Source organism: Anomaloglossus baeobatrachus, chromosome 2, assembly GCF_048569485.1.
Source record: "Anomaloglossus baeobatrachus isolate aAnoBae1 chromosome 2, aAnoBae1.hap1, whole genome shotgun sequence".
NCBI classification, from domain to species: domain Eukaryota; kingdom Metazoa; phylum Chordata; class Amphibia; order Anura; family Aromobatidae; genus Anomaloglossus; species Anomaloglossus baeobatrachus.
The window spans coordinates 628617643-628631899 of NC_134354.1; the positions used below are offsets into that span (position 1 = coordinate 628617643).

The following is a 14257-nucleotide window of genomic DNA, read 5'->3' on the forward strand; positions in this document are numbered from 1 at the left end:
TTATAAAGTTAAATGCACCAGAATCTTCTTGTAATTTGCATCAAAAATCTTTCATGACCACAACATTTATCTGTTTTTAAAACACTTTCTGCATCTTATCTGACAATAGGGTGTGGCCTCTGACACATGGGCATGGCATGTTTGGAAAGGGTCGCTGCCTACCTGACAAGACTATGCAAAAAAAAAAAAAAAAGCCCCAGAATTGTGGCGCACATTTCTGGCACAAACCAAGCCAACTAAAACGTGCCGTAAACTTGGCCCAGAGTCATAAAAACAGCAGCTTTTTCCTCACTGTTTCATACTGAGTAAAACGCACTGTAAAACTGTAGTCTAAGGGCCCAATTCATCAACGCTTTCACGCCATTATTCTACTAACTTGACGTTCCGCCAAATTTTGCAACTTTTGGGGTTTTCACGCAAGTTTCTCACAACTCGTCTTATTCATAACAAGCTGTGGTGTTTCCTATGCCAGAAACCTCACTCCAGTCCCTGACTGGAGTGTGATTTCTGGCAAGGCACGCCCCACTCGTCAGATGCTTCTGATTCAGCGCCGGTCTAGATATATTTAAACAAGTCTTGGTAGTGATAGCCCCTCCATTATTGTCAATGATATCTGTAATGTTTTTAAAGCTTTTACTTTCATTTCTAGTCTTAAATTGTGACTCTGAATTACAATCCTGCACACTTTCTCTTTTCTCCCTAGAGGGCGGTGTTTCAAGGTCTGTCACAAGAGGCGCTGTCCGCCTGTATTCAGTCTTTGCTGGGCGCTTCAGATTCCATAATGAAAAACAAGGTCAGATATGTAGTGATGTGTGCGCCGATTCCCTGGTAAATAGCAGACCGAGCTTTGTAGTGTTCTCCGAGAACAAATAGTAAAGCGCTTCTGATAATCGGCATTATTTTTAATTGTGCATTCCCCTCGGTCTGTAGTCATGGAGTATAATCGCAGTATGGGTTTAATCTGTGCCACCTACTCCGCACTCATGTGCCACTTCAGGCATTAAAGCTGCTAATGACTTTCGCTTACGTTCATTGACGTTTCTTGAGTGAGGATTCTTTTGTGCACTCCCTATTGTGAGCGGCTTCCATTAGTACAGGAGGCATGTGGGCTCATTCACGTCACAAATGTCGTTTTCAATGTTAGACGTCCTAAAAAAACAAAATCAGATCCTTAACAAATGTTTTGGGAAATGTTTTGTTTGTTCCGATAATAATCCACTGCTGCATTTTGTTATTTTTGCTTTTATCTCTTCTACTTTCATGCATGTCCTTTTTTCCCCCAAAGGATTCTGTTCAAAAGCCGCTGTATTTTGCAAGCAGATTTATTATGTCTTTTGTCCGCACGCAAAAAACTAAAAATAATTGGGCACTGCTTTTAGCTTTCTGAACTCGTTTTATTAATGCACTGGGTTACAAAAAGCAAAATGCATTCAACAGCTATTATGGATTTCAACTAGAAAACCAAATTTGTCTCTCCAGGAAAGGAGACAAACTCTAGCGCAGCGCCACCTATTGGAAGTAGCGATCCTAAAAGTCAGAAGTGGATTTTTAACAATCCTTTACATATGACTTGGGATTCTGATCTGGCATAAAATCCTAATTTGCAGACAGTGTTTCGGGGTGCTTGCCCCTTGTCAGTGCAAAGTATAGGGTGTCTGATTTGGCTCATGAGAAGCTATGTGGGGGGAAAACCAGTCAATTCTAAATTCTTGTCTTCCAAGACCAATGAATGTGGACAAAATGAAATGTTATTTGGAACTGGGCTCCGGTGCGATATTTGACAGCGCCTTCCCTATTTTATATCTCAAGTGTGAATACACCAAATGGCCTTAAAATGACATCATTCAGGTTATGTAGCTCTGTAAGGCAAGTCTGTCACTATACGATTCTGCCCTATTAAAAAGAGTTTCCCCACAAGCAAAGTTAATTTTAATCAATAGATCTTGGAATTAAAAGTAGTTCCACAATTGGATGTGTTAAAGAAAAAAAATGTTCCTATGCTGAGATAATTTTTTATAAATGTGTCCCCGCTGTGTACTGTGTAATGGCCGTGTCTGACCGTACAGGAACATGGTCTGATCATACCACAGCTCCTGGGCAGGGGAGGAAGGAAAGGAGTATACAGAAAGGATAGAATTGGATCACATCTTGTTTTACCTCAGAAAAAAATATATTTTTTTTTAAATCGGCAGAGAAATGTTTTACCTCACAGAAAGCAGCAGGACAGCATAGAACCGCTGCTATCTGTATACTGTTTTGTTTCTCCTCTTATCCAGGAGATGTGGTATGGTCAGACACTGCCAATACACAGTACAAAGCTGGGACACATATATGATTATCTCCGCATAGGAACATTTTTTTTTTTTTTTTTTTTAAACCTAAAAGCTTCAGAAAACAAATCGAAGCAAAATGTACTATTATTACCCTATTACAAAAATACATTTAAACAAAGAATGTATGCTTTTATTAAAAGTAAAGACCCTAAACATGTCCATTGCTTTTCAGCTGGATAGTTGCTGATTATGCTGCGTGACAAGGGACACGAATGTTCTAGAATTGAAATGTAGCTGTTCTTGTTGTCATGATGAGGGTCACTCTTCTACTCGTCTTCTGAACAGACCCCATTACTATTCCCCCTCAGCCCACTGCTGATGCCGAACAGAACTCTACAGGCCATGTCACGGGCTACGTGGCAGCCGAGCTCGCACTTTAAACTGGTCACAAGCCACATCTGGAAATCCAGGGACCCTCTGTGCAGTGTTTTCTCTGAAACATACGCATTCGCTCAGGCCTCTGACACTTAGTCCAGTCTTGATGGATGTAATGATCTAATGCAGGTTCTCCAAACACTTTCTGCAGATGGCACCTACAAATATGACCGCACATGTATAAAAATAAGGATTTTCAAAACACAAAATTCACACACAATAAAAGTGGTGATCTTATCAGGAAGAGAGTTTATCCCAGAAAAGAAAGTGTATACAATGCAATGTCATGTATAGTTGACAGTTGGGTACAAAGATGCATACGCAAATGAGATACTGTCTATAATACTAAGGCTAGGTTCACATTTCCGTTGTTTATTATCAGTCACAATCCGCCGCTCTGATAAACAACGCAATCCGTTTGGTAGATTCTGTTGTTTCCCATATACTTGTATGAGCAGCAGATTGTGACTGATGCTCTTGCGTTGCATCCTCCGCCCGACTGATCAGTCGTAGAACGACTGACCGTCGGGCGGCAGGAACGCAGCTTGTAATTTTTTTTGAGCAGCGGAATCCTTTCGATTTCGATGCGCATGCTCTCTCTCGGTGGCCGATCTGCTGGCCTTCTGTGAGCGATCAGCTGATCTCCCGGCCGCCAGCTTTTGAGAGCGATCAACTGATCGCTCACAATAGCCGGCCGATCAACTGATCGCTCACAATAGCCGGCCGATCAGCAGATCGCTCAAAATAGCCGGCCGATCAACTGATCGCTCACAATAGCCGGCCGATCAGCAGATCGCTCAAAATAGCTGGCCGATCAGCAGATCGCTCAAAATAGCCGGCCGATCAGCAGATCGCTCACAATAGCCGGCTGATCAGCTGATCGCTCTCATTAGCCGGCCGCTGGGAGATCAGCTGGTCGCTCTCAAAAGTCGGCTATTGTGAACGATCACTCGTTTTACAACGGAATCCGCTTTCTTGTGACAATGAATTTCAATTCTTGTCACCCGTTGTACAAAACATCAGTCACAAGCGTCAAGCAACGCATGTGACTGATGCAAAACAACGGAAATGTGAACCTAGCCTAAGCCAAAATTATTTTCAAAAAGTGATAATGGTGAAACACATATCTATATCTCTATCAACCTACATCATAGTAGAATCATATCGATCTGCTGCATAGTATATATTACCTTTTAAAATGCCCGACTCTCATTTCTTCTTGAAGAAGCCATGGCAAAACGCGCTTCAGGCATTTTAAAGGAACATATACCATGCACTATGCTTACTAGGTATCACTAATGCCATCACCTTCTTCTGTTTAACTGGTGATTTATCATGCATCTCTCTGATCCCCAGAATATAAGGTGCTCAACACCTTAGGACAGAATACATGAAAGTACATTTTAACAACATAAAAATATATGATAAAGCAAAATCTAGATCCTCCTAAGGCTATGTGCGCACGTTGCGTACTAGCCCTGCAGAAATTTCTGCAGCGATCTGAAGAGCACACGTGCGCTTCAAATCGCTGCAGAAAATGTCCGTAGAGAAAAAAAAAAAAAGCCGATTCCATGCGCTCTGCCTGCAGCTCCTGCCATAGACAGAGCAGGAGCTGCCGGCAAAGCGCATGGAAGAAGTGACATGTCACTTCTTAGAACGCAGCGCTTCGGGCAGCAGCCGAAGCGCTGCGCTCTAAGACGCCACGTGCGCACGGCCCCTGCACAATCTCCATAGACTGTGCAGGGAACGCAGGACGCATGCAGTTACGCTGCGCTGCAAAGCGCAGCGTAACTGCATGTATTTACGCAACGTGCGCACATAGCCTAATGCTTCAAGCCAGTACTTACTGAATAGTAAGAAAAATAGGAAGCCACATTACTTATCACTGCACAATGTGACTATCAATTAATTTCTTTACTTGTACAGGGGAAACATTAAGAAGTTCACCAATGTCACATAATAAGTGTATAGTTGTCGCATTGGTTTGCATGTAATAAGTTACATTAAGCGCATGTTCATAAAAAATTCTTTAAGTAGTCACATGATGCAATAGAGAAAACGCCAGTAATTGAATCCGCAGTGTCTAGTGTATTATATGCAGCCCACAGAAAATAATTTCAACATGTCCACAGCAATAAAATAACAAAGATATTGACTACATGTAGAAACAGCATAGCAATATACATAAGGAAAATGACTAATTCTGGACACATTGCTAATTCCCCAAGTTGCATATTTATTTTATAACTTAAAAGGACCCTTCACCTTGCAATGAAAATTTTATAGCAGATGCATAATGCATAGTTAAAACAGCTTGTGCCATTTTTATTAATCTTTCAGGTGCTGTTCCTCTGATTTTTAGTCCACTGGACGTGTGTAAATTTGCTTCCTGCATCCTGTATGCACGCTGTGCACCAAGTCTGAGCCACTCCCCCTTTTCTGGTTGGTTCATTTAGGAGCAGGGGGAGTGTCCAGGATGGCCTATGAACACTGTTGTTTGATTGTATGAGAGATCCCCCTGCTGTTAAAAGGACTAGCCCAAAGCTAGAGGCAAGTGGTCCAGTGTGAATAGCTGATGGTGGCAGCCATTCTACACAGCTGAAGAGAGGACTAGGAATCAGAAGACCTGTACCATTCAGATCAAAAAGAAGGGCACTGTGTGATGTCATTTTTGTTGAGCTGGTTGTGAGATGGAGAGTCCCTATTAAGGGGCATATAATATTTACCCCATCTTACATCCTATCTTTGTCATGCTTTGTTGACATGTTGCAGAGTTAGGGAGCCACATACAGGCTTGCGGAGCTGGGCAATAATTCAGTCTGGCGCCCCCTCAAGCAGTTTGGGTAGTAGTCATGTGACCGCTCATTCATATGCGATTTGCACACTTAGGGCTACTTTGCACGCTGCGACATCGCTAGCATCGGCTAGTGATGCCGAGCACGATAGTACCCGCCCCCGTCGCAAATGTGATATCTTGTGATAGCTGCCTATGCGAACATTATCGCTACGGCAGCTTCACACGCACTTACCTACCCTGCAGGCGGCCAATGGAATCGGAGGGGTGGAGATGAGCGGGACGTAAACATCCCGCCCACCTCATTCCTTCCGCATTGACGGTGGAGGCAGGTAAGGAGATGTTTCTCGCTCCTGCGGTTTCACACACACAGCGATGTGTGCTGCCGCAGGAACGAGGAACAACATAGTATCTCCTATTGGTACGACATTATGAAAATGACCGACGCTACACAGATCAGTGATTTACGACGCTTTTGCGATCGTTTATGGGTGCATCTAGGCTTTACATGTTGCGACTTCATTACCGGCGCCGGATGTGCGTCCCTTTCGATTTGACCCCGACGATATCGCAGTAGCGATGTCGCAAAGTGCAAAGTACCCCTTAGTTACATACTAACAAGCTGCTCTTCATAATTCTTCCTATATCCAGTGAAAAACTGGGAAGCAGAAAGAAAAGCCATTTGTCACCTGACCATAAATATGCAATTTGTATACGAGTGCAGTGAGCATGTGATGACTCCTGGAACTAGCAAGCAGAGCTGAATCCTGACAGTGAGTATATTATACGTTAGTAGGATTGGACATACTACACTGCTTAATTATATAATTAAAAGGGTTGTCCAGGTTTGAGATGAAAGTCTGCAGTCACTCTAGGTGACTGTGGGCTTCTGAACTTTCACTTTTAGGATTCTCCCTTGTCGGTGGCAAGAGTGGACAGTCACATGAGCACAAGAATGCGATTTTTAAACTTCTGGTCACTTTCTGACTAGACATGTTCATCCTTCCTCAATTCATTTTTATTGAGCAGCCTAATGGGCACATGAGTGCATGTATGTAAATCGCATACTTACGGTTTCATGACCTCCCTCTCTCACCACCAGCAGCAGAGAATCCGGCCAGTCTGCAGTGCAGAGCTGTGAGAATTGAGAAATCTGTAGTCACATAGAGTAATTGCAGACTCATTACAAACTTGGACAACCCCTTTTAATGCTTCTAACGTAAATTAAAACTTTAACCTTAACTCTTCATACTGCACAATACTTTAATCACATAGCCATGTAATCATGTAATCTTACAAGTTATACATTTCTTTATCGTTCCTATGGGAGACCCAGACATTGGGTGTATAGCTTCTGCCTCTGGAGGACACACAAAGTACTACACTAAAAAGTGTAGCTCCTCCCTCTGAGCCTATACACCCCCTGGAGAACCAGATCTAGCCAGTTCATTGCTTTGTGTTCAGGAGGCATACATCCACACATGCATTCTCATCTGATTTTTCATTTTTGGAAAGAGTTTGAAGAAAAGCGGGTCCAAACCTGGACCCCCGGCATGTCCCTTCTCACCCCACTGTGTCGGCGGTGCTGTTAAGGTTGATTCCAAGGCTGGAGCCTTACATGCCGCGCTCCTTCACCATCCCTCGGGCTCTGGCTTGAAGTGGGAGCCAGCACGGTCCTCCATGCTTTGCAGGAGACCGGTCTCCATCCGCAGCCCTTCAGGATCCTGCCGGACGGAGCACTCATCCCCAGGGACTTGGAACCCTACATCTCCGCAAGCTAAGTACCTGAGACGTTTATATTATGGGGGTCCCTGTACTTTATTATGGTGGGAGAGTGTGCTGTGTAACTTTTCTGACATTTACGGCCGGTTCTCTGGCTGTCGCCTGAGAACCGCGCCGATGGTGCCTGCGCGCCGGCCGCATCGCTCAAATATAGGCCCCGGCTTCGCCGGAGGCCTACTTTCGATTTCACTGCCCTCGCATGTCAATCATGCAGAGGGACAGTGCTGCTCCGCCCAGCGGCCGTTCGGCACAGGGGAGGGACACTCCTCTCTGAGTACATGTCCCCTCCCCTGTAAGGCTCCTTGGCCCTCCAGATCCCGCTCTCAGAGCAGGTCCCGCCCCCTCTCCTCGCTCCGGCGCCATTTTATCAGCGTTTTTTCTCTGTGATCAGCGCTGGCTGCAGCATCCCTGCTAAGCTGCTTGGGGGTCCGGGCTGTGGGATCTGGAGGGCACACAAACGGTCTGGTAAGCCACAACCTCTGGTTGTGGACCTTCTTATATACTCTCTGGGGGTCATTCTGGCTCAGAGCCCCCACTCCAGCAGCATGTCTCACACGAGGAGCAAGGCTGCAAGGCGGCTGTACTCAGTATGCACTGCATGTAAGCTCGTGCTGCATGAACCTAGCACATATCCACATTGTGATGCCTGCTCTAACCTGACAATGCCTCAGCCTGGAATCGCACCCACAGTGGTCCCTCCGGCTGCTCCGGCTCCGGTGGCTGAACCCCCGGCTTGGGTAGAATCCTTATCTAGGTCAATCTCCCAGTCTTTTGCCGACTCCATGGGACAGCTGTCCCGGACTTTGCTGAACATGCATCAGCCCCCTTCTCAGTGCGTCTCTGCTGCTAGGGCTCTCTCAGCGGAGCTCACAGAGGATTCTTCATCTGGTCCCAGACCCCGTCCTCCTAAGAGGAGACGTAGGGCTCCCTCCCCTTCCTCGTCTCGCGGCTCTGCTTCAGAAGCTGACTCGCCGGACGAGGAGGATGCCTTTACAGGGGGCTTGGTGGCTACCTCCATGTGCCAATTGATCTGTCCGAAGGTGACTCAGATGTTAGTAATTTGATTGCGTCCATTAATTCGGTACTGGACCTCAATCCGCCAGTATCAGAGGAGCAACCCTCTCTGGCAGAAAAGCACCAGTTTACCTTGCCTAAGAGGACAAAGAGTGTGTTCTTTAACCACTTCAGTTTTCAGGCCGCTGTGACCAAGCCTAGGGCCTGTCCTGACAAACGCTTCCCAAAGCGTGGTTCTGATGACCGTTTTCCTTTTCCACCTGAGGTGGTCAAAGAGTGGGCTCATTCACCAAAGGTAGACCCCCCGGTGTCTAGACTCTCAGCCCAGACTGTTGTATCAGTGGCTGATGGCACCTCTCTTAAGGATTCCACTGACCGCCAGGTTGACCTTCTGGCCAAGTCTGTATATGAGGCAGCAGGGGCCTCGTTCTCCCCCTCTTTTGCAGCAGTGTGGGCTCTCAAAGCCATCTCTGCTTCTCTAGAGGAGATGCATTCCCTCGCCAGGGAATCTATGCCCGAAATGGTTGGCTTAACTTCCCAAGCTTCCGCTTTTTCATCCTATGCCATGTCTGCCATGCTGGAAGCTTCTCACTGCACTGTGGTGGCTTCGGCTAATTCCCTCGCTATCCGCAGGATCTTGTGGCTTCGAGAGTGGAAGGCAGATGCTTCTTCAAAGAAGTACCTTGCTGGGCTCCCTTTTGTTGGGTCCAGGCTGTTCGGTGAACAACTGGATGAAATCATTAAAGAAGCTACTGGCGGGAAGAGTACTTCCATGCCACAAACCAAAACCAGGAAACCTGTCCAGGGTAGGAACCAGTCGAGCTTTCGTTCCTCCAACTGGTCGTCCTCTAAGCCCTCGGCCTCGTCCACTAACTCCGCCAAGGACCAAAAATCCAACTGGTGCACAAAGGCGCGTCCACAGGAGACCGCAGGAGCTGCTGCCACTAAGGCAGCCTCCTCTTGACTATCTGTCCGCGCCCGCAACGTCCTTAGTCGGTGGCAGGCTCTCCCACTTTGGCGACGCTTGGTTTCAACACGTCTCCGATCAGTGGGTGCGGGATGTCATCTCCCACGGCTACAGGATAGAATTCTCTTCCAGCCCGCCAAACAGATTTTTTCTGTCAACTCCCACCTGTGCCAAGGCCACCGCCTTCGCTCAGGCCGTGGCATCCTTGCAGGCCAACGGAGTAATTGTACCGGTTCCCGCCCGGGAATGGTTCAGAGGCTTCTACTCAAATCTCTTCCTAGTCCCCAAAAAGGACGGTTCCTTCCGGCCCATCCTGGATCTCAAGCTTCTCAACAAGCATGTTCAGGTGCGGCATTTTCGCATGGAATCTCTGCGGTCTGTCATTGCCTCATTAACCCAAGGGGATTTCCTGGCATCCATCGACATCAGAGATGCCTGTCTGCACGTGCCAATTGCAGTTTCTCACCAGCGTTGGCTACGTTTTGCAATCGGAGAGGAACATTTCCAATTCGTGGCTCTCCCCTTCGGGTTAGCCACGGCCCCTCGGGTATTCACCAAGGTCATGGCAGCAGTGATTGCGGTTCTGCACCTCCAGGGGTTGGCAGTGATTCCTTACCTGGACGACCTTCTAGTCAATATGGGGAGATAAGGTATGCACACCAGTGACTATGTAAGGGGAATACATGGAATAGCAGAAACTGCTGTGTGAATACTGACTTGAAAAATCCAATAGCTATGTGTAAAAGTGAAAATGTGAAAAATGGAATCTGCATTACTGCCATGAACATATGAATCAAGAGAAATTTAGCTACTGAATTGATCAATGCAATAGAGCCCCAACACTACGCCAAAGTATTTCTCTACGTTTTTTAGGTTTTTTAGGTTTTTTGCACCCAGTTCAGACTTAGAATGGTGTTCCAAACGTTATTCGTTATTGACCTTCTAGTCAAGGCTTCATCCAGCGCAGAATGTCAGCGGAGTGTCTCGCTCACTCTCGCCACTCTAGCCCAATTTGGGTGGCTGGTCAATCTTCCCAAATCCACTCTGACTCCGACCCAGAGTCTCACGTACCTAGGGATGCAGATCGAGACTCTGTCGGCACTTGTGAAGTTGCCCTTGATCAAACAGCAGTCCCTCCAGTTAGCGGTGCGCTCTCTGCTGAGACTCCGCCGTTATTCCTTCAGGCACCTGATGCAGGTGCTGGGTCAGATGGTGGCGTCAATGGAGGCTGTTCCCTTTGCCCAGTTCCATCTGCGTCCTCTGCAGCTGGACATTCTCCGCTGTTGGGACAAGCAGCCTTCCTCCTTGCACAGGTAAGTGGCTCTGTCGCCACAGACCAGGAGCTCTCTTCAGTAGTGGCTTGGGCCCCTCTCTCTGTCTCAGGGACGCTCCTTCCTGGCTCCGTCCTGGGTGATCCTCACCACGGATGCCAGTCTATCCGGCTGGGGAGCGGTATGTCTCCACCACCGAGCTCAGGGCACTTGGACTCCGTCCGAGTCAGCCCTCTCGATCAATGTGCTGGAAACCAGAGCCGTGCTCCTGGCTCTCCTAGCTTTTCACCACCTATTGGCGGGCAAACACATCCGAGTCCAGTCGGACAACGCGACAGCGGTTGCCTACATCAATCACCAGGGCGGGACACGCAGCCGCCTGGCAATGTTGGAGGTACAACGCATCCTTCAATGGACGGAGGACTCCAAGTCCACCATCTCCGCAGTCCACATCCCAGGCGTGGAAAACTGGGAGGCAGATTATCTCAGCCGTCAAACCGTGGACAGTGGCGAGTGGTCCCTGCATCCGGCAGTGTTTCAGTCAATCTGCCGCAAGTGGGGCACTCCGGACGTGGACCTAATGGCATCCCGTCACAACAACAAGGCTCCGATTTACGTGGCTCGCTCCCACGATCCTCAGGCCTTCGCAGCGGACGCTCTGGTTCAGGACTGGTCCCAGTTTCGTCTGTCCTACGTGTTTCCCCCTCTAGCTCTCTTGCCCAGAGTCCTGCGCAAGATCAGAATGGAGGGCCGTCGGGTCATACTCATTGCTCCGGACTGGCCCAGGCGAGCTTGGTATCCGGACCTGCTCCATCTGTCCCTAGAGGTGCCGTGGCACCTTCCGGACCGTCCAGACCTTCTCTCACAAGGTCCGTTTTTCCGCCAGAATTCTGCGGCTCTCAAATTGACGGCAAGGCTCTTGAGTCCTGGATCTTGACGGCTTCTGGTATTCCTCCTGAAGTCATTTCCACTATGAGTCGGGCCCGGAAGTCTTCCTCGGCCAAGATCTATCACAGGACTTGGAAAATTTTCCTGTCTTGGTGTCTCTCTTCCGGCCATGCTCCTTGGCCTTTTTCCTTACCGACCCTTCTGTCCTTTCTACAGTCCGGTCTGCAGCTAGGACTGTCCCTCAATTCTCTCAAGGGACAAGTCTCGGCTCTGTCAGTGTTGTTCCAGCGGCGTATCGCCCGGCTGGCTCAGATCCGCACCTTCATGCAGGGCGCGTCTCACATCATTCCGCCTTACCGACGGCCCTTGGATCCCTGGGACCTCAATTTGGTCCTCACAGCCTTGCAGAAACCCCCCTTTTGAGCCTCTTAGGGAGGTTTCTTTGTTTCGTCTTTCACAGAAAGTAGTCTTTCTAGTGGCCATAACTTCCCTCAGGAGAGTCTCTGATTTGCGCTCTCTTCAGAGTCACCTTTTTTGATTTTCCATCAAGACAAGGTGGTTCTCCGTCTGACTCCGGACTTTCTCCCTAAGGTGGTTTCTCCTTTCCACCTTAACCAGGACATTACCCTGCCTTCCTTTTGTGCGGCTCCTGTTCATCGCTTTGAAAAAGCGTTGCATACTCTGGATCTGGTGCGGGCGCTCCGGATCTATGTGTCTCGCACCGCTGCTCTTAGGCGGTGCACCTCTCTTTTTGTGCTAACCACAGGTCGGCGTAAGGGCCTCTCTGCTTCTAAGCCGACCTTAGCCCGTTGGATTAGGTCGACCATTTCCGATGCCTACCAGGGTTCTCGGGTGCCTCCCCCGCCGGGGATCAAGGCACACTCGACCAGAGCTGTCGGTGCCTCTTGGGCTTTCAGGCACCAGGCTACGGCTCAGCAAGTCTGTCAGGCTGCCACTTGGACTAGCCTGCATACCTATTCGAAGCACTACCAAGTGCATGCTCATGCTTCGGCAGATGCGAGCTTGGGCAGACGCATCCTTCAGGAGGCTGTCGCCCATTTGTGAAGTTAGGCTCTGCCTACTTCTAAGTTTTTCTGTTTATTCCCACCCATGGACTGCTTTGAGACGTCCCAATGTCTGGGTCTCCCATAGGAACGGTAAAGAAAAAGAGAATTTTGTTTACTTACCGTAAATTCTTTTTCTTATAGTTCCGTATTGGGAGACCCAGCACCCTCCCTGTTGCCTGTTGGCAGTTTCTTGTTCCGCGTGTTATCACCGGCTGTTGTTGTGGACAGAGTCTCCGGTTGTTCCGGTTCTTGCTCTGTTTTTACTTGTGGGTGGCTATTCTCCTTCAGCTTTTGCACTAAACTGGCTAGATCTGGTTCTCCAGGGGGTGTATAGGCTCAGAGGGAGGAGCTACACTTTTTAGTGTAGTACTTTGTGTGTCCTCCGGAGGCAGAAGCTATACACCCAATGTCTGGGTCTCCCAATACGGAACTATAAGAAAAAGAATTTACGGTAAGTAAACAAAATTCTCTTTTTTTACATGTGTACAAGATCAAAACAAATAACAGAACAGGAATGCATCACCAGAACCACCAGAGGTACAGAAATGCATAACTAGAACCCTGATCAGTACAGAAATTAAATTAATCACCAGAACCACCATCAGTACATGGTACATCATTTGTAATGTCAGGTGAGACCCATATACATGTGTATTCAATGAATGAACTTCCATTATGTCCCTGACAATGGTAAGGAGATACTGGGAGGTATTAGACTACAGACCATACAGGAACCACAGTACTGATGAGAATTAAGGTGGGTGCCCACCATTCATGTATGCAACGTTTTGGATGCAGCGTGTTTTTCACAATGTCCAAAACGCTGCGTTGTACAGTACAAGCAGAGTGGATGGAATTTCTAGAAATCCCATGTCCGCTGTGCTTGTTTTTTCAACAGCAAATACTTACCTGTGGTGCGGCTTTCCATGCCACAGCCTGTGAGTTGTTTGTTGCAGAGTCACAAGCGTTCTCCGCAGGGAGAACAGAAGAGAGACCGCAAATGCCTGACCTCGGATCGGAGGCACGAGCAGCTGCAGTCTCCTGTGGAGGAGACTTGCGGCCTCGCAGGTCAGGACCCGCTGAGTCCTGATTGTGGGCACGTACCCTTAGTCAGTTTTAAAAAAAAAATAAACATTTTCATGCAGGTAACTTTTAAAGATGACACGGTCTCTGATCTGAGTCATTGTCTTTCGTTTCTTCATTTTGTCCAGACTTCATGATGACTTTTCACTTCCACAGCTCATCTCTGTAGACTTCCATCTTCTCTGGTCTTCCTTCTGCAGCACATAATGTTACAATGTCCTTTAAAAACAGCAGAATGATTATAATGATCCGGAATAAAAACATCTGCCCTACATGGTGCGCCTGAATAAATAAATAAATTGCCCCTCACTGTGTTACCTGCACAAAATATGACGCACACACTGTCCATCTTATGGTACATGCCCTCCACACTGCTCTCTCCTTTCCATACTAAGCCTCCTCTTCACATTATGTTCTCCACTGTGTTCCCACTATACTGCCCAGTCTTTATACTGTGCCCCCTCATCACTGTCCCTTCTCTGTATACTCTCCTCTTCTTTCCTTGCTATGGCCCCCCCATGCTGCCCCCTCACATTTTTCTCATCCCATACGATCTCATCACTACCTTTTGCATTAACCCCTTTATGATGGCTGATTTTTCGCTTTCCGGTTTTTTTTCGCCATACACCCTCCCATGCCTCACGGGCTCCTCAGTTTTATGCTTTGTGTTGAAGGAGGCACAC

The 14257-nt window shown here is 47.8% G+C and overlaps 1 protein-coding gene across 1 annotated transcript in view; it reads left to right on the forward strand.

Annotated features, from left to right (window-relative positions):
- The window catches only part of COG3 (component of oligomeric golgi complex 3), a 234030-nt gene that overhangs the window by 114005 nt on the left and 105768 nt on the right, over positions 1–14257 (forward strand). The window contains exon 16 of the mRNA XM_075336880.1: positions 704–793. Within this exon, the coding sequence (XP_075192995.1) occupies positions 704–793 (90 nt within the window). The remainder of the gene's footprint in view (positions 1–703; positions 794–14257) is intronic.